Source organism: Mesoplodon bidens (genome assembly GCF_964165515.1).
Source record: "Mesoplodon bidens genome assembly, chromosome: 2".
Classification (NCBI taxonomy): Eukaryota; Metazoa; Chordata; class Mammalia; order Artiodactyla; family Ziphiidae; genus Mesoplodon; species Mesoplodon bidens.
Window position 1 is genome coordinate 97,442,669 of NC_138177.1, and position 21,106 is coordinate 97,463,774.

Consider the following 21,106-nt stretch of genomic DNA (forward strand, 5'->3'; position numbering starts at 1 on the left):
AGAAAGTAGACTAGTAGTATCAGGGACTCAGGGGTGGGAGGGAGTTCCAGAATGGGAATTGATTGCTAATGGGCATGGGGTTTCTTTTGGGAGGTGATGAAAATGTTCTGGAATTAGATGGTGGTAATGGTTTTTACAACTTTTTAAATATACTAAAAATCTCCGAATTGTTCACAAAAATCTTTCTCTTGCCACTTTGCAGTCATTCCCCATTCTCATCCCCAGTGCCAGGCAACCACTAATCTGCTTTCTGTCTCTATAGATTTGCCTTCTCTGGACATTCCATACAAATGAAATCAGGCAACATGTGACATTTTGGATCTTGTTCCTTTTACTTAGCATAATATTTTTGAGGTTCATTCATGTTAAAGCATGTATCATTACTTCAGTCATTGTTAGTGATGAATAATATTCCATTATATGAATACACCACAGTTTGTTTATTCATTTACGTATGGAGGACATTTGGGCTGTTTCTAGTTTTTGGCTAATATAAATAAGGCTGTTAAGAACATTCTTGTACTAGTCTTTATGTGGGCATATGTTTTTATTTCTCTTGAATAGATACCTAAGAGTAGAATTGCCAGGTAACAATCAATCATTCAATTATTATTATTATTACTTTTTGGCCACACTGGCGTAGCTTGTGGGATCTTAGTTCCCCCACCAGGGATCAAACTCAGGCCCCCTGCAGTGGAAGCTCGGAATCCTAACCACTAGACCACCAGGGAATTCCCTCAATTAAATGTTTAAAAAGAGAAGAAATGGGTTATTTGGTTCTTTTGAGCTCAAGTGAAAGGATTAACTAGTGAATATGTGGCATATCTCTTGATGTTGGAAGGAAGGATAAGGAAACATACCATACTGAATTTGGAAGCAGTAATCATGTTGAGGTAAAGAGTATAAAAGAAAAGAAGTAAACTGTACATTTCCTTAACAGAAGGTAGAGTCAAAGGGAAAGTTTAGAGGAAAAAGGTAGTATAGGGGCTCTGGGAAGAAAAATAATTCAATTCAAAGGCACAGCTACTTAATCTTTTTATACAAACGCATGTAGTATTATCAAATATATTATTGGTGCCTATAAAATGTTTTGTTAATGGGAAAGTTAAAAAAAATCAAAGTTCTTTGACTATCCCAGGTTTTCTTATAAAGGTAATGATTTAAATTTATTGCTTACAGTTAGTGCGTGTGTGTGTGAAATACACTGAAAGGCAAATAAGGCAAAATAAAAAGTGTGAGTTTGAGTAATATCAGACAGTGAATTTGTGAAGTACCTGAGATTTTGTTTTATGGCCACTAATCTTCAGTGTTGAGAATTTATGATTTTGTCTTTGTTCCGGTTTTGTTCTCTGTAATTCTTTAGACATCTGTACAGATTTTCATTCCCTTATAAGAGGAAGAACAGACAAATATCATCCTGGACATTTCTAGAAATTGGTTTCTTAGTTGCTGTGAGGAGGATTGACCATTAAAGCTCTGATCTTTTCTTTACCAGTTCCACTGACCTCAATTTGACATTTCTCCAAGAGGCAAATAAATAAAGGTAGTATGTCTGACATATCTTGCATATGCTGGGCAGCTACATCTGACAGATTCCCTAAAAAGGAAAAATAATGTTGATGACATTTATCTTAGACATTATGGTAACCTTGTTTATCTTCCATGAAAAAAAAAAAATCAAAAAGCCAGTTTCGGTAACCAAGAACACAATGCGAGTAAGAAATGCCCGTCATTGGGAAGTATTCCAGTATAGACTTGACTCAACTAGCGGTACAGATCCTTGCTACAAAGTATAGAAATGTCCCATTTTCTGTAATCAAGCGGTTACAATACAAGCTGAAGGAAGGTTTTTGTTTTTGTTTTTGCTTTCTCCTACTTACCCCTCAGATCTTACTTCAACGTAAAGTTCTCCAGGTGAGTGCCCTTCCTTTGTTTCCTTAACATACTCCATCTCCCCCATTACTCGCACTGAAAAGATGATCCTTGGCGCACATGTACTTACACAGCTGTACCTTACCCAACTTTGTCCCTGAAACTAAATTTGGGCAGCCCTCCTCCCCACTTGTCTCTCCCCCCTCCGCAGGGCTTCCCCACCCCACCCCCACGGTTATCTCAGCCCCGCCCCGCTCCCTGATTGGCTGTTGGGTGGGAGGCTCGTTCCTTCGCTCTCCATTGGCCGCTCAGGCCTCAGGGGAAGGCTCGTTTCCCGGCTCCCAATAGGTCCCCCGCGCAGGCAACCCTCCAACCTCAGAGCAATGGTCATTTCCGGAGTAAGATGGCTGCAGCGCGTGTGCTGAGGACCTGGAGCCGGACTGCAGGGCGTCTGGTAAGCAGGTTGGGCAGATCTGAGGTCGGGAAGGAGTGATTTGTTCGGAGTTACCCGGGAGAGGTGTGTTACTTTGTCCTCCTACTGCTTCGCGTACAGGGCTCGCGTAATGGAGAGGTGGAGGGATGTATGCAAAACGAAGGGCAGCGAAGGTGGCGCTCAACCTGTCTGGAGACCCACTCTCTCTCCTTACCTGGGCGCACTTATGTCGTGACTCGGTCGCCCTCCCGCTTCATCTGCACCCGAAGCCCAACTATCCTTTCGTTCAGTAGCCTTTCATTGAGCACCATCCGGGTACCGGGCATTGTGGTAGGCACTGGGGAAACAGAGATATACTGTATTCAGTAAACATTTATTGAGCACCCCTTAGTTTAAGACACTGATAATACGACCCCTGCCCTCGAGGAATTTACAGTCTAGAGAAAGAGACTGGGCAAGGAAAGCGTAACACCATAGGTCCTTGCCTCCAAGCAGCTGAGAGGCTCGAGCTTTGTTCTTTGGGTTTAAACCTATCTCCTACATTTGCACCAGTATCTTTCCAACCTTTTAAATCACCAGAGCTAAGACCCACCACCATTTCTCCTTCATTTCTCCCCTTTCACACAGTCTTCTAGCAACAAACGATTAACATCCCAATAATCACAGTGTTTCATCCTATTTGCATAGCGTTTTTCTTCCTGGGTCCCCTCTTCAGAATTTTCCTACGGTGTTGGGCCCCTGATCTTACAAAACCTTCCAAGAGCCTGCTATGTACCAGGTACTGTGCTAGGAATTGGGGGTGCAAATATGAATAAGACAGACACTGATTTCTGCCCCCTCAGAGTTTAATTACAGCCTCGTGGTATGGCACGGGGGAGAAAGGCAGAGATAGACATTAAAACAAGCAATTACAATTACAGCACGGCATGAGAAGATGGAACAAGTGCCTAGAGCTACAGAGACACATAAGAGGGATCTTGGGGGGGTCAGAGAGTTCCCAAAGGATACTGTATAATTTGAGATTTGTGAAAGCTAAGTAGGAGGTAACCAAGAGAAGAAAGCTCTTCTCAGCAGCACCTTACTGGGTATTGGCCTCCCTTCTTTTGAAAGCTCTCCATGCTTGGCTCCCTTCTTTTGAAAGCTCTCTAAGCTGGCTCCACCAGTTTCCTGGTATTTTTTTTCCTACACCTTTGAACACTTTATCCCAACCTCCTCCTCTTTCCTTGCCTAACTTTTAAATATTGGTGTTTTTAAGGGTTCTGGCTTTGCCCCTCTGTGTGCTTCTTGGGCTTCCAGGGTTACCTCATCCACTTCTTCAAATTTAGTTGCCATTTATATGCTGATGATTCCTGAAGTTCCCCAGTCTTCCAGCCAGCTTTACTGCAGACCCATATATCTCACTGTCCTGGAAATCTTCAAATTGCATGTATTTTAGGTGTTTTTCAGCTGTAAGTAATAAACCCAACCAATAAGTAGGAAATCAAGTATCTGTGTATACAAAGCATCTGAAAGTTAGATGGCAGCTGGGATTGATTAAGTGGCTCATCATTATCAGGGTTGTCATTTTCGCAATTCATTTGGCCTTTCCCTCAGGGTCACAAGAGGGCTGCTACAACTTTGTATTCAGGGCAGTGAGGAGGAAGTGGTGGTACCATCCAGACTCACTGGCTAGAACTGTGTTACATGGCCACTGCTAGCACAAGGGAGCTTGGAAGGACTAGCCTTTAGCCACCTCACAGCGACTGTTATAACGTCTCCGAGAAACATCAGACTCTAGGCTCTGGAACTAAACCCTCAAACCTGTTTCTCTTGATTCTAGCCTGTAAATCTCAAAAATCTAGTCATTTTTCTCCAAACTGTATCCAGCTGCAGATATCCTGGACCTTCCTAAGTTGGACTTTCTGCCTCTAATCTTATGCCTCTCTAACCCATTCTCCATAGTGTAGCCAGAGTGATCTTATAAACTAGGACACAAATTTGAGAATGTCATCTCCTTGCTTAAAACTGCTCTCAGCAAAATGTTCAGAATTCAAATGACTATGAAGCAATATATGATCTGGATCTGTCCAACCTCCCCAGCTTCATTCCTTGCTAAAACCTAACTACCCAGTCCCCACTCTGACACTTCACCCTTAGCTCACACTAAACTACACTAGAAGTATATTGAACAATTTCAGTTAATTGAACACAGGCTGTTTTCTCTCTCTTGACTCCAGACCTTTGCACGTCTATTTCCTCTGCTTTAAAGACTCTTGCCTTACTCCCCTATAGACTTCTCTGCAACACATCTCACCCCCTGGGTGACTCCTACTCATCCTTAGGTCTTACTTCACTTTCTCCAGGTATGTTCCCTCCTTTGTGTTTTCTTAACACTATCTCCCCCATTATAACACTGTTGTAATCACCTGTTTACTTGCTTTTATCTTTCACAATATGGACTATACCTTCCATCAGGGAAGGAATCACATCAATTTTGTTCTCTAATCCTAAATGCCTGGCACATAGTAGGTACTCAATAAACATTTGTTGAACGACTCAGTAAAAAAAAGTCTATTTTTTCCCATATGTTATAAAAAATCATAAGCAACAAGAGGTCTTATCACCTATAGTAAATTATTAAGAAAGCCTTATTATGTTGTGTTTATACTCCCCTATGGCATCATGCATTTGACTCTTGATTAACTTACCCTATTATCTTGAATTTTTCTATTTTGTCTGTCTTCCTGCAGTAAAGTGTAAGCAATTTGAATTCAGAGACTGTATTCTGTATCTTATTTAGCTTTGAATTCTCGAGCACAGAACAATCCTGTCTTTGGGTATGCTCAACAACTGCCTGCTGAATTATCACTAATTTATTTCCTTATTATGTGAATCTGCTAAACCGTCTTTTCATTACTTTGTATTTTTTTTTGTGTTGTTTGTAGAAGACAATGTCTTTCATACTTGAAAAATTATTTTTTTCTCCTCCCTTCCATTTAAAAAAAATAAATTTATTTATCTACTTATTTTTGGCTGCGTAGGGTCTTCATTGCTGTGTGTGGGCTTTCTCTAGTTGTGGCGAGCGGGGGCTACTCTTTAGTTGCTGTGCGCAGGCTTCTCATTGCGGTGGCTTCTCTTGCTGTGGAGCACAGGCTCTAGGCATGCGGGCTTAGTAGTTGTGGCTCACAGGCTCTAGAGCACAGGCTCAGTAGTTGTGGCGCATGGGCTTACTTGCTCTGCAGCATGTGGGATCTTACCGGACCTGGGCTCAAACCCGTGTGGATTCTTAACCACCGTGCCACCAGCGAAGCCCCTCCCTTTCATTTTTATCCTTCTGTTTTCCTTTTTATACCTTTAGTCGGCAGCTTCACTAATGTGTTTTAGCTTTCTCTTAATAGCCACTCAATCGCTATTTATCACATAATGCCTATTGCACTTAAGTTTCTTTCTTTCTTTTTCTACTTTAAATCTTCTCAGCCAGGAGCCTGTCATTTCATGCCTCAAATACAGTAATTGTTCCTTAACTTTGTCCTTTCTCTCCAAGCTTTACCTGTTATAATCTAACAAACACACACACACACCTAGATTAATTTCTTTTTTTATGCTTTCATTTTATTTTTTTTTTATACAGCAGGTTCTTATTAGTCATCCATTTTATACACATCAGTGTATACATGTCAATCCCAATCTCCCAATTCATCACACCACCATCCCCACCCCCCGCCACTTTCCCCCCTTGGTGTCCATACGGTTGTTCTCTACATCTGTGTCTCAATTTCTGCCCTGCAGACCGGTTCATCTGTACCATTTTTCTAGGTTCCACATATATGCGTTAATATACGATATTTGTTTTTCTCTTTCTGACTTACTTCACTCTGTATGACAGTCTCTAGATCCATCCATGTCTCAACGAATGACCCAATTTCATTCCTTTTTATGGCTGAGTAATATTCCATTGTATATATGTACCACAACTTCTTTATCCATTCGTAGGTCTATGGGCATTTAGGTTGCTTCCATGACCTGGCTATTGTAAACAGTGCTGCAATGAACATTGAGGTGCATGTATCTTGTTGAATTATGGTTTTCTCTGGGTATATACCCAGTAGTGGGATTGCTGGATCATATGGTAATTCTATTTTTACTTTTTTAAGGAACCTCTATACTGTTCTCCATAGTGGCTGTATCAATTTACATTCCCACCAACAGTGCAAGAGGGTTCCGTTTTCTCCACACCCTCTCCAGCATTTGTTGTTTGTAGATTTTCTGATGATGCCCATTCTAACTGGTGTGAGGTGATACCTCATTGTAGTTTTGATTTGCATTTCTCTAATAATTAGTGATATTGAACAGTTTTTCATGTGCTTCTTGGCCATCTGTATGTCTTCTTTTTTCTTCTTTTTTTTTTTTTACATCTTTATTGGAGTATAATTGCTTTACAATGGTGAGTTAGTTTCTACCCTATAACAAAGTGAATCAGTTATACATATACATATGTTCCCATATATCTTCCCTCTTGCATCTTCCTCCCTCCCACCCTCCCTATCCCACCCCTCTAGGTGATCACAAAGCACCGAGCTGATCTCCCTGTGCTATGCAGCTGCTTCCCACTAGCCATCTATTTTACGTTTGGTAGTGTATATATGTCTTTGGAGAAATGTCTATTTAGGTCTTCTGCCCATTTTTGGATTGGGTTGTTTATTTTTTTAATATTGAGCTGTATGAGCTGTTTATATATTTTGGAGATTAATCCATTGTATGTTGATTCATTTGCAAATATTTTCTCTCATTCTGAAGGTTGTCTTTTTGTCTTGTTTATGGTTTCCTTTGCTGTGCAAAAGCTTTTAAGTTTCATTAGGTCCCATTTGTTTATTTTTGTTTTTATTTCCATTACTCTAGGAGGTGGATCAAAAAAGATCTTGCTGTGATTTATGTCAGAGTGTTTTTTCCTATGTTTTCCTCTAAGAGTTTTATAGTCTCCGGTCTTACATTTAGGTCTCGAATCCATTTTGAGTTTATTTTTGTGTATGTGTTAGGGAGTGTTCTAATTTCATTCTTTTACATGTAGCTGTCCAGTTTTCCCAGCAACACTTATTGAAGAGACTGTCTTTTCTCCATTGTTTATCCTTGCCTCCTTTGTCATAGATTAGTTGACCATAGGTGCATGGGTTTATCTGGGTTTATCTCTGGGCTTTCTATCTTGTTCCATTGATCTATGTTTCTCTTTTTGTGCCAGTAGCATATTGTCTTGATGACTGTAGCTTTGTAGTATAGTCTGAAGTCAGGGAGTCTGATTCCTCCAGCTGCGTTTTTATCCCTCAAGACAGCTTTGGCTATTCGGAGTCTTTTGTGTCTCCATACAGATTTTAAGATTTTTTGCTCTAGTTCTGTAAAAAATGCCATTGGTAATTTGATAGGGATTGCATTGAATCTGTAGATTGCTTTGGGTAGTATAGTCATTTTCACAATATTGATTCTTCCAATCCAAGAACATGGTATATCTCTCCATCTGTTGTTATCATCTTTAATTTCTTTCATCAGTGTCTTATAGTTTTCTGCATACAGGTCTTTTGTCTCCCTAGGCAGGTTTATTCCTAGGTATTTTATTCTTTTTGTTGCAGTGGTAAATGGGAGTGTTTCCTTAATTTCTCTTTCAGATTTTTCATCATTAGTGTATAGGAATGCAAGAGATTTCTGTGCATTAATTTTGTGTCCTGCAGCTTTACCAAATTCATTGATTAGCTCTAGTAGTTTTCTGGTGGCATCCTTAGGATTCTCTGTGTATAGTATCATGTCACCTGCAAACAGTGACAGCTTTACTTCTTCTTTTCCAATTTGTATTCCTTTTATTTCTTTTTCTTCTCTGATTGCCATGGCTAGGACTTCCAAAACTATGTTGAATAATAGTGGTGAGAGTGGACATCCTTGTCTTGTTTCTTATCTTAGAGGAAATGGTTTCAGTTTTTCACCATTGAGAATGATGTTTGCGTGGGTTTGTCGTATATGGCCTTTATAATGTGGAGGTAGGTTCCTCGTATACCCACTTTCTGGAGAGTTTGTATCATAAATGGGTGTTGAATTTTGTCAAAAGCTTTTTCTGCATCTATTGAGATGATCATATGGTTTTAATTTTCAATTTGTTAATATGGTGTATCACATTGATTGATTTGAGTATATTGAAGAATCCTTGCATCCCTGGGATAAATCCCACTGGATCATGGTGTATGATCCTTTTAATGTGTCGTTGGATTTTGTTTGCTAGTATTTTGTTGAGGATTTTTGCCTATATATTCATCAATGATATTGGTCTGTAATTTTGTTTTTTTTTGTAGTATCTTTGTCTGGGTTTGGTATCAGGGTAATAGTGATCTCATAGAATGAGTTTGGGAGTGTTTCTTCCTCTGCAATTTTTTGGAAGAGTTTGAGAAGGATCAGTGTTAGCTCTTCTCTAAATGTTTGATAGAATTCACCTGTGAAGCCATCTGGTCTTGGACTTTCACTTGTTGGACGATTAATCCTTTTTCTTCAATAACCCATAATGTATGAGTTCAAACTCCTTAATCTGACATTTACAGTCATCAACAGTTTGGTCCTTGAGCTCCTTCCACTGCTCCCTTTGATAAATTTGATCAAAGCAAATCATACAACTCAGCATTAAAAATGGGCAGAATTGAATAGACATTTTTCCAGAGAAGAAATCCATATGGCCAACAAGCACATGAAAGATGCTCAACACTGCTAATCATCAGGCAAATGCAAACTAAAACCACAATGAGATATCACCTTACACCTGTCAAAATGGCTATCATCAAAAAGAACACCAATAACAAACGCTGGCGAGGATGTGGAGAAAAGGGAACCCTTGTACACTGTTGGTGGAAATGTAAATTGGTGCAGCCACTGTGGAAAACAGTATGGAGGTTTCTCCAAAAAACTAAAAATAGAACTACCATATGACCCAGCAGTGCTGCTCCTGGGTACATATCCAAAAAAAAAACCAAAACACTAATTTGAAAAGATATATGTACCATAATGTTCATAGCAGCATTATTTACAATTACCAAGATATGGAAGCAACCTAAGTGCCCATCAACAGATGAATGGATCAAGAAGATGTGATATACATACATATATATGTATCTATCTATCTACTATCTATATATATATATGTAATGGAATACTATTCCGTCATAAAAAAGAATGAAATTTTGCCATTTGCAGCAACATGGATGGACTTGAAAAGCATTATGCTAAGTGAAGTAAGTCAGAGAAAGAAAAGGACTGTATGTAATCACTTATGTGTGGAATCTAAAAAATACAACAAACTAGTGAATAGAACAAAAAAGCAGCAGACTCACAGATATAGAGAACAAGCTAGTGGTTTCCAGTAGGAGGGAGGGCAATATAGAGGTGACGGTGTGGGAGATACAAATTTATGGGTGTAAGATAGGCTCAAGGATGCATTGTACAACATGGGGAATATAGCCAAAATTTTGTAAGAACCGTAAATGGACTGTAACCTTTAAAAATTGTATAATTTTTTTTTAAAGTGTGATGTAGTTTATCAGGTATTAATAACATTGAAATGTTAACTTTCAAAATAAAATATTGTACCTTTCACACACTTAGGTTTTGATATAACAAATGAAATACATTCAGTCCTACTTATTTCTGTGACATTGTATTTTATTATATTAGGATTTTATATAAAATAGCAATAGTTAAATCTAAAGAGTCATCTATAAATTATGATAAGAAAACCTTTGGGGACAATACTATGTGTGTTTTTCAGTGTCTTTAGATGCTAAAGGAGTCACCTTTTTTTAAGAATAAAAAAGTAATTATTTATTTATTTTTGGCTGCGTTGGGTCTTCGTTGCTGCACGCGGGCTTTTGCAGCGAGCGGGGTCTACTCTTCATTGCGGTGCGTGGGCTTCTCGTTGCGGTGGCTTGTTGTGGAGTACAGGCTGTAGGCACGCGGGCTTCAGTAGTTGTGGCACATGGGCTCAGTAGTTGTGGCACATGGGCTCAGTAGTTGTGGCTTGCGGGCTCTAGAGCGTGGGCTTCAGTAGTTGTGGCACACAGGCTTAGTTGCTCCGCCACATGTGGGATCTTCCCAAACCCGTGTCCCCTGCATTGGCAGATGGATTCTTTTTTTTTTTTTTTTTTTTTGCGGTATGCGGGCCTCTCACTGTTGTGGCCTCTCCCGTTGCGGAGCACAGGCTCCGGATGCGCAGGCTCAGCGGCCATGGCTCATGGGCCCAGCCGCTCTGCGGCATATGGGATCCTCCCGGACCGGGGCACGAACCGGTATCCCCTGCATCGGCAGGCGGACTCTCAACCACTGCGCCACCAGGGATGCCCTGGCAGATGGATTCTTAACCACTGCACCACCAGGGAAGCCTGCTAGCAGTCACTTTTGAATTCTTTAGTTGTTTTATTTCAGGAAGCCTTTAATGACTCAAATACACCTACAGGCTGTTGTGTTTATACAGAAAACATTGTTAAAACTTTTTTACTTTCATAGGGAATTTTAGGCAAGGATCTAAGCATGTGGACAAATCAGGATATAATTTTACTAAACAAGGGAATTCCCTGGCGGTCCAGTGGTTAGGACTCCCTGCTTCCACTGCAGGGGGCACAAGTTCAATCCCTGGTTGGGGAACTAAGATACCGCATGCCTCGCGGCATGGCCAAAATAAATAAATAAACAAAAGAACAAGAAAATATGCTGTGTGTTAGGCTTTGAATTCCTTTGGTTTCTTAACCAGAAACTTGTCACTGATGCCAAGTGTTCTGATTTCAGCCTAGATAATTTCATATTGTTTATGTCATGATAATGATTGTTCTACTTTTAGAATAGACTTGAAATTCAATATATACTTAGAGATACGCCATTAAGATCATTTATGAAAGCTTTTACTGTTTTGTTTTCCCATCTCTAGATTTGTGTCCGCTACTTTCAAACATGTGGTAATATTCATGTTTTGAAACCAAACTATGTGTCTTTCTTTGGTTATACTTCATTCAAGTATAATCATCCACATCAGCTGCTGAAAACAACTGCTGGTAAGTATAATCTCAGAATAACCTGTACAGCATAATGTTTTATATTTATTCAGTAACTGAAGACTTATCAAAGTAAAAAAGTTGACCTTTTACTTCTAGCCTGGCCCTCCTTGCTCTCCCCACATCTATCCAATTCTCATTTTCTTTTCTTTTCTTTTTTTTTGCACCCACTCCCCTTTCACATACTTTCCCTTAATACTGTGTCTTCATAATGCTGGGACTGGGTTCTCTTGGGCCCTCTGTTGTTTATCATATGATTTACCTAAGTGCAACAGTCAGCATTGATATGACTTAGATTAAATTGTTGACTTAGTAGATTGTGTCCTTGTACTCACTGTATTACTGTTTTTTGGATGAGGCACTTAATCTGTCATGTTAAGATAGTGTGATGAGGTGCTTGTGTAGACAGAAAGTTCTCTGGCTTTTACCACTTAATTACCTTTCCCCTAACTTTTTCTACCTTGCAAAGAACTTGAGACTTAAGTATTAGATTTGGCAAAGGCACTAAAACTTTTTTTTTCCTGATGTTCTATTTAGAACCCTGGTAAAGAACCCTAGACTTTCGTTACAGCGTTAAGCTTTTGACAGATACTTAGTGCCTTAGTCTGTGCTAGTGATGAAAAATAACGGAATTCCAGGTGGATCCAACCCCTGAGATCAATTAGTCCTTCCATGCCTTGTATATGCCTTCTTCCGCATCACCCTAAGATATGTAAACCTTATCTTCACCATTTAAAAAAAAAAAAGATTTCTATTTTCAAAAGTTGATCTTTTCTCTTTACTTCTCAGAGAAAATAGAGGCCATTCAAGCAGAAACTCCAACTTCCTACCCTAGTCTCTAAACGCTTAAGGAGCTTTGGTTTACTAGCTGTGTAACCTTATGCAAGTTACTTAATTTCTCTCTGTTTCATCATTTGGAAAATGGGAGTAACACAGTATCCAACTTTGTATCTTGTGAGAGCAAATCCATTCAATACAGGTAACTGACTGATCACCAACTCCATGCCAAAGCCCTGCTCTACATACTTGGGATACATCCTCTTCCAATTCTTCCCTAACTCAGTAAACAGGCTAGAAACCTGAAGCCATCTCGATACTTGTCTCACATCACCTTGATTACCAAGATATAGTAATATTACATCTTAAATGTTTCTTAAATCTGTCTTCGCCTTTTCAGACAGCTTTGAAAATATGTAAATATATTAAGTTCTATACTTCAGTTTCTTACCTACAATAGTCTCCTAACTGCTTTCTCTGCCACCCCTCCCCAGTCCTTTCCATCACACTCCTGCGAGAGATATTTTTCTCTAAAATTATAGATATAAAGTTATAGGTTTGAAATTGTAGATGGGACTCCTATCAGCCAATTATTTCTGAATAATAACCTTCCCCACAACTTAGTGGATTAAAGGAACAATGATTTATTGTTCCTCAGGATTCTGGGGGTGGGTTGGTCGGGTGGCTCCTCTGCTGGTTTCACCTGGGCTCACTAATGTGACTGGATTCAGCTACAAGGTCATCTGCTGGTTTTACCTGGGCTCACTAATGTGACTGGATTCAGCTACAAGGTCATCTGGGTCGGAAGGTCCAAGATGGTCTTACTCATATGTCTGAAAGTTGGTGCTGGTTTTTAGCTGGGGCATCTCATTCCTCCTCCACGTGGTGTCTCTCATCCTCCAGTAGACTAGAACAGCTTCCTTACGTGGGGATCTCAAGGCATATTCCAAGAGGGAGAAAGTGGAGGCTGCGAGGTCCTGTGAGGCTTGCGCTCCAGAACCTACAGCTTTACTTCTGCTGTATTCTATTGGTCAAAACAAGTCATAGGCCAGCATAGATTTAACTAGTGGTAAGATAAACTGTACCTCTAATGGGAACAGCTGCAAAGAATTAATGACCATAATTATTTACCACTGATTCCTAATTACCTCTAGGATACATTCCAAACACCTCACCTCATCATGGCACAAAGCCTTAAATCTGGGCTGATTTCTTGCCAAGTACCCTATCCTCAGCTGTACAGAAGTGTTTGTCATTCCCTAACCATGCTGTGTACTACCATATTCCCATGCCCTTTCGCATGCTGTTCCTTGCATAATATTGCTTTGTACAGAGGTGCCATGGTGTACTTACTTGCCATTTTTTGATTACTTCAGTTGGTTTCCAATTCTTTATTATAACTCTATGATAACTATTCCTGAGCAGAAATCTTCATGTACCTCTCTATTTCTTCAAGGAAAAAAGTCTTAAAAGTAAAATTACCTATGGAGTCAAAGAAACAGACTTTTTTTTTTTTAAGGTTTTTGATTCTTATGCCAAACTATTTTTCAGAAAGGTTCCAGTTTATACTCTGAGCAGCACGCTGTGAGAGGCCCCACTTACTAGAGAGGAAACAAGAGGTGCTTAAAACCTCCATATCAAAATTGTATTTCATATTTCTTAACTACTAATCTCCTCATATTTATTAAAGAAAAATTTCCTACCTTAATCAGCTTGTTGTATATTTTATAAGCAATTTTGATTAATAGTAGTTTAAAAATAGAGGAGCGCTCTTCAGTCACTTCAGAGCCATTTGTTAATTTGGAAAAGTGAGAGGATTGATACATACTTTCTGTCTTGGGAATAATTACCATAAATTATCATTGGCATCTAAGTGTTATAAAGACGGTGTAGAAATTTGAAAAGGAGTAAAAAAATGCTAAGAGAAAATAGAAGACTAAAATTTAAGAAGTTGGTAGAACATCATTTGGGCAAATTAAAATTTTCCAAGTCTTCTAGGTATGGATCTGCCTGATCTTTAGACACTGGGAATGAGAAGAGTTGTATGAAGTCAAAAGAGATTTAAGAGCAGGCCATTGATGTTTATTATAGTTTCATAACTTGAAACAAGGAGATCCAGCTGAACCTCCCTTTGTCTAATATCTTGTTCTATTTTCTGTTCATTGCTATTATCACAAAATCTCATTTGTTGGAAGGGCCTCCTATACCCTTGTAAAAGAACATTATTTTGGAAATTGGAAAATGACAGATTCTGTGGCAATATCAATAGGTCTGTGTCACTGAATAAGTTATATAAATCTGGGTGGCTATGAATGATGGTTATGCTTTTAAACATTATAAAATGCTTTTTAAAATCTATAAAAATGGAATGATTTCTGCCTCTGCTTGAGAATATTTTCTAATTTTAGATGTCAAAGCATCTGTATATTAGTAATATATTACATATTTAATGAGATCATTTCTCATTTGTCTTTGAAGCTCTACAGGGACAGATTGTTCAGTTCAAACTCTCAGACATTGGTGAAGGGATTACAGAAGTAACTGTTAAAGAATGGTAAGTTATTCTGAAAAAATTTTTAAGTAAGTATAAAAATAATTTGAGTAAAAATAAGTAGAAATCTATTTAAATTGAGACATCTCTTTCTGTAACATATAATGATTTTTTTAAAACAATAAGGTAGGGCCTCCCTGGTGGCGCAGTGGTTGAGAGTCCGCCTGCCGATGCAGGGGATACGGGTTCGTGCCCCGGTCCGGGAGGATCCCATATGCCGCGGAGCGGCTGGGCCCGTGAGCCATGGCCGCTGAGCCTGCGCATCCGGAGCCTGTGCTCCGCAACGGGAGAGGCCACAACAGTGAGAGGCCCGCATACCGCAAAAAAAAAAAAAAAAAAAACAATAAGGTAAATCTAGTTTATGTTGCCAATATGCTGATGGCACAAGTCATCCTACAGTATGGCATTTTATTCAGTGTAATTTATTAAGGATTATTTTTTCCTCATTTAAAAAATTTTTTCATTACCCACCCCTCACTTCAGCTAAAAAAGAGAAATTTGCCTCTAAAATATATTAAGTTGATATGACCATGTGTTTTGAAAAGCATTTAATGTATGAATTTAGAGCTTTTTTCCAAACTATTTTAAAATAATCATGTAGTCTAAGGTCTCTTTACCGAAAATGACTTCAGTAAGAATGCAAGTACATTTGACTCACCATTACCTGAGAGTTTGCCTATATTTTTAGAAAAGGTTACAATATTAAACCAAAAGGCATGAATCAAAAAATAATTTTCGAAAGGTTAAAAAAATGTTAAAAAAAAAGGCTTGAAACAAAAATTAAAAAGCTCTTTACTTAGTCATCCTTCTATCCCTTTTCTTTCTTTCCCTTTCTGGAAAAAAAGGAAACACCTCTGGGTACTGAAATAATTTTCAAAGATTTCTAGAAGTAACAGTTAAGGTGAGTCAATAGATTCTCTCCCACAATTGTATACTGTTAAAGATCCTTTAAAAATCTGATTCAGCCACCTGAACATTCTTTCCCTGCAGTTCTCATTATAATTGCTTTGCAGGTTATAAGAGGACTATAATAACATAAATGTACTTTATGGTTTTGTATCTATTGCATTGTGCGATCAAGGAAACAGCAATGCCCTCAGGTCGGAAGAACCTGAATCTGAAACTTATTAGCCATCTTAGAAACAAACACTAAGAACTCAAACTAAAATTCATGAAATTAAAAGGGATGTATATTGAGGATATCCATTTTTAAAATTTAATTCTAGAAATAATAGGCCTTATTAAAATTTGATAAAGCCTAAGACAATACTAGGAAATAACACTTAAAATACATTTTTCATATTTGAGGCAGAAAACCTGACAATTAAATTTTTGGATTATAGATCTATGAATTTTTAATTATTTTGAAATTTTTTATATTTCTTGAAGAGGCATCAAAGAGCCTCTGGAAGCTACTGTAGTCTCTTCTGAAACATTCTTTGGTATACTATCTGGGACCAAATGCTGGGCTCGATGGATACTGATCTAATTCAGTGTAGCATTTATATTGTTAAGATGATCTGTATTATCATTGCTCATATAAAAGTGTCTTGCATCTTTTTCTTTTAGGTATGTAAAAGAAGGAGATACAGTGTCTCAGTTTGATAGCATCTGTGAAGTTCAAAGTGATAAAGCTTCTGTTACTATCACTAGTCGTTACGATGGAGTCATTAAAAAACTTTATTATAATCTAGACGATATTGCCTATGTGGGAAAGCCATTAGTAGACATAGAAACGGAAGCTTTAAAAGGTACTGTATATATATGTTCATCTATTTTGCCAAATTGATTACTGCTGTCCTTTTGTCATTGGGTACCAATTGAAAGTGGAGTTTACTTTTAACAACTTACAGGATTTGATTTGGGGGTTTAGAAGCTGAAATCAGGAAAATAGGAAATGCACTCTGTGATGCATGATTATCTTTTGACCAGTTACCATGTTAAAAACATGTACAGTAATAGTACATTTATCTGGAGGCCTACCTTCTGGAAACTTTGGTGTTCAAAGAAGCAACAAGCTCTCTTGGGAATTAAAGATTCAAGCTTTAAACACTGGTCACTAATAAAACTTGGAATATGCACAGATTAAATCTCACATAATGGGATTGCTCTGTTTGCTGCTGATACGAAAACCGAAACACACTCTCATTGGTGATGGTTATGAAAGCCATATTTCTTAAAGAGAAGTAGAAGACAAAAGGAGGAAAATCAGAATGAGAAGCAAAGAAACTAGCATTCAGAAGCAGCAGCAACCATAGCACTTATAAGCAGTAGATGTCCTGACAAAAGGGAATTCGTTATAAGAACGTTACTGGAAAATTAAAACAGTGCACTGTCCCTATGGTAGCAAATAGCTGGCTCTCTACATCAGAAGTTCCCTTTGGCATTGTTGTGATATACCAAGTTTATGTCATCTAGGAAGCTTTGATGTGGGGGCAGGGGGAGCACAGTCTGTGATGCAACCCTAAGCCTACAATCTATCTGGAAGTGCTGAGATAAAGACATCTCAGTAGTGTAATTTGGAAGTCTAGAAGGAGTCTGAATTAGAGTGGCTGGCTGACTCTTAGTCCTGCAGTCTGTACAATACTATAATAACTAATATCATAGTCATACTTTATAGTTTATAAAATATTTCACACTTAGTATTTTATTCTTATTTGTGAGGTATTCCAGTTTAATGGATGAAGAATCATTGGGTAATTTGCCCAATGGCAGTGACAAAGCCAAATTTAGAACTTGGATGTCCTGAGTCTTTGTCGAGAATATTTTCAGCTATAACATGTTGCCTCCAAAAGCTGGAAGGTAACTTATTAAAGCCTTCCTATTATTTATTTAATTTCTATTATTATAAAAACAGGATGCATGCATTGTAGAAATTTACAAAATGCAGAAAAACGAAAATAAGAAAATGAAAACACATTCCTACAACTCATTAATCACCACTCTTAACACATTAGTGTATGTCATTCCAGACATTTTTCTAGGCACTTGTACATATGCATTTTGGTATTTTTTTTTCTCCCCACCTTCATTGGAGTATAATTGCTTTACAATGTTGTGTTAGTCTCTGCTGTACAACAAAGTGAATCGGCTATATGTATACATACATCCCCATATCCCCTCCCTCTTAAGCCTTCCCTCCCACCCTCCCTCTCCCATCCCTCTAGGTCGTCACAAAGCATCAACTTGATCTCCCTGTGCTATGCAACAGCTTCCCAGTAGCCATCCATTTTACATTTGGTAGTGTATATATGTCCATGCCACTCTCTCACTTCGTCCCAGCTTCCCCTTCTCCCCCTGTGTCCTCAAGTCCGTTTTCTACGTCAGTGTCTTTATTCCTGCCCTGCCACTAGGTTCATCAGTACCACTTTTTTATATTCCATATATATGCATTAGCAATACGGTATTTGTTTTTCTCTTTATGGCTTACTTCACTCTGTATGACAGACTCTAGGTCCATCCACCTCACTACAAATAACTCAACTTCATTCCTTTTAATGGCTGAGTAATATTCCATTGTATATATGTGCCACATCTTCTTTATCCATTCATTTAGGTTGCTTCCATGTCCTGGCTATTGTAAATAGTGCTGCAGTGAACATTGGGGTACATGACTCTTTTTGAATTATAGTTTTCTCAGGATATATGCCCAGTAGTGGGATTGCTGTATCATATGGTAGTTCTATTTTTAGTTTTTTAAGGAACCTCCATACTGTTCTCCACAGTGGCTGTATCAATTTACATTCCCACTAACAGTGCAGGAGGGTTCTCTTTTCTCCACACCCTCTCCAGCATTTATTGTTTGTAGATTTTTTGGTGATGGCCATTCTGACAGGTGTGAAGGGATACCTCATTGTGGTTTTGATTTGCATTTCTCTAATGATTAGTGATGTTGAGCATCATTTCATGTGTTTGTTGGCCATCTGTATATCTTCTTGGAGAAATGTCTATTTAGGTCTTCTGCCCATTTTTGGATTGGGTTGTTTGTTTTTTTGCTATTGAGCTGCATGAGCTGCTTGTATATTTTGGAGATTAATCCTTTGTCAGTTGCTTCTTTTGTAAATATTTTCTCCCATTCTGAGGGTTGTCTTTTCATCTTGTTTATGGTTCCCTTTGCTGTGCAAAAGCTTTTAAGTTTAATTGGTCCCATTTGTTTATTTTTGTTTTTATTTTCATTACTCTAGGAGGTGGGTCAAAAAGGATCTTGCTGTGATTTATGTCATAGAGTGTTCTGCCTATGTTTTCCTCTAAGAGTTTTATAGTGTCTGGCCCTACATTTATTTATTTTATTTTATGTTTAACATCTTTATTGGAGCGTAATTGCTTTACAAGGGTGTGTTAGTTTCTGCTTTATAACAAAGTGAATCAGCTATACATATACATATATCCCCATATCTCCTCCCTCTTGCCTCTCCCTCCCACCTTCCCTATCCTACCCTTTAGGTCTTTAATCCATTTTGAGTTTATTTTTGGGTATGGCATTAGGGAGCATTCTGATTTCATTCTTTTACATGTAGCTGTCCAGTTTTTCCAGCACTATTTATTGAAGAGGCTGTCTTTTTTCCATTGTATATTCTTGCCTTCTTTGTCAAAGATAAGGTAACCATATGTGCGTGGGTTTATCTCTGGGCTTTCTATCCTGTTCTGTTGATCTGTATTTCTCTTTTTGTGCCAGTACCATACTGTCTTGATTACTGTAGCTCTGTAGTATAGTGTGAAGTCAGGGAGCCTGATTCCTCCAGCTCCATTTTTCTTTCTCAAGATTGCTTTGGCTATTTGGGGTCTTTTGTATTTCCATACAAATTGTAAAATTTCTTGTTCTAGTTCTTTAAAAAATGCCATTGGTAATTTGATAGGGATTGCATTGAATCTGTAGATTGCTTTGGGTAGTATAGTCATTTTCACAATATTGATTCTTCCAATGCAGGAGCATGGTATATCACTCCATCTGTTTATGTCATCTTTGATTTCTTTCATCAGTGTTTTATAGTTTTCTGAGTACAGGTCTTTTGCCTCTTTAGGTAGGTTTATCCCTAGGTATTTTAATATTTTTGTTGCAGTGGTAAATGGGATTGTTTCCTTAATTTCTCTTTCTGAACTTTCGTTGTTAGTGTATAGGAATGCAAGAGATTTCTGTGCATTAATTTTGTATCCTGCAAACTTACCAAATTCATTGATTAGTTCTAGTAGTTTTCTGGTGGCATCTTTAGGATTTTCTATTTATAGTATCATGTCATCAGCAGCAGTGACAGCTTTACTTCTTCTTTTCCAATTTGTATTCCTTTTATTTCTTTTTCTTCTCTGATTGCCGAGCCTAAGACTTCCAATACTATGTTGAATGATAGTGGTGAGAGTGGACATCCTTGTCTTGTTTCTTATCTTAGAGGAAATGGTTTCAGTTTTTCATCATTGAGAATGATGTTGGCTGTGGGTTTGTCATATGTGGCCTTTATTATCCTGAGGTAGTTTCCCTCTATGCCCATTTTCTGTAGAATTTTTATCACAAATGGGTGTTGAATTTTGTCAAAAGCTTTTGCTGCATCTATTGAGATGAGCATATGGTTTTTATTTTTCAGTTTGTTAATTTGGTGTATCACATTGATTGATTTGCATACATTGAAGAATCCTTGCATCCCTGGGATAAATGCCACTTCATCATGGTGTATGATCCTTTTAATGTGCTGTTGGATTCTGTTTGGTAGTATTTTGTTGTGGATTTTTGCATTTATGTTCATCAGTGATATTGATCTGTAATTTTTGTGTGTGTGTGTGATATTTGTCTGGTTTTGGTATCGGGGTGATGGTAACCTTATAGAATGAGTTTGGGAGTGTTCCTCCCACCACAATTTTTTGGAAGAGTTTGAGATGGATAGGACTTAACTATTCTCTAAATGTTTGATAGAATTTTCCTTTGAAGCCATCTGGTCCTGGACTTTTGTTTGTTGGAAGATTTTAATTACAGTTTCAATTTCATTACCTGTGATTGGTGTGTTTATATTTTCTAATTCTTCCTGGTTCAATCTTGGAAAGTTGTACCTTTCCAAGAATTTGTCCATTACTTCAGGTAGTCCAGTTTATTGGCATATAGTTGCTTGTGGTAGTTCTTATGATCCTTTGTATTTCTGCGGTGTCAGCTGTAATCTCTCCTTTTTCATTTCGCATTCTATGTTATTTATTTATTTATTTATTTTTGCTGTACGCAGGCCTCCCACTGTTGTGGCCTCTCCCGTTGCGGAGCACAGGCTCCGGACGCGCAGGCTTAGCGGCCATGGCTCACGGGCCCAGCCGCTCTGCAGCATGTGGGATCCTCCCGGACTAGGGCACGAACCCGTGTCCCCTGCATCGGCAGGCGGACTCTCAACCACTGCACCACCAGGGAAGCCCCGTTTCTCATTTTATTGATTTGAGTCCTCTCCCTTTTTTTCT

The 21,106-nt window shown here is 38.4% G+C and overlaps 1 protein-coding gene across 1 annotated transcript in view; it reads left to right on the forward strand.

The window, feature by feature from the left end:
• Positions 1–2,243: 2,243 nt before the first annotated feature.
• The window catches only part of DBT (dihydrolipoamide branched chain transacylase E2), a gene marked incomplete at its 3' end in the record, with an annotated part of 46,690 nt that continues 27,827 nt past the window's right edge, over positions 2,244–21,106 (forward strand). The window contains exons 1-4 of the mRNA XM_081223659.1: positions 2,244–2,326; positions 11,229–11,352; positions 14,608–14,683; positions 16,250–16,431. Of these exons, the coding sequence (XP_081079785.1) occupies positions 2,276–2,326; positions 11,229–11,352; positions 14,608–14,683; positions 16,250–16,431 (433 nt within the window). The 5' untranslated portion in view covers positions 2,244–2,275. The remainder of the gene's footprint in view (positions 2,327–11,228; positions 11,353–14,607; positions 14,684–16,249; positions 16,432–21,106) is intronic.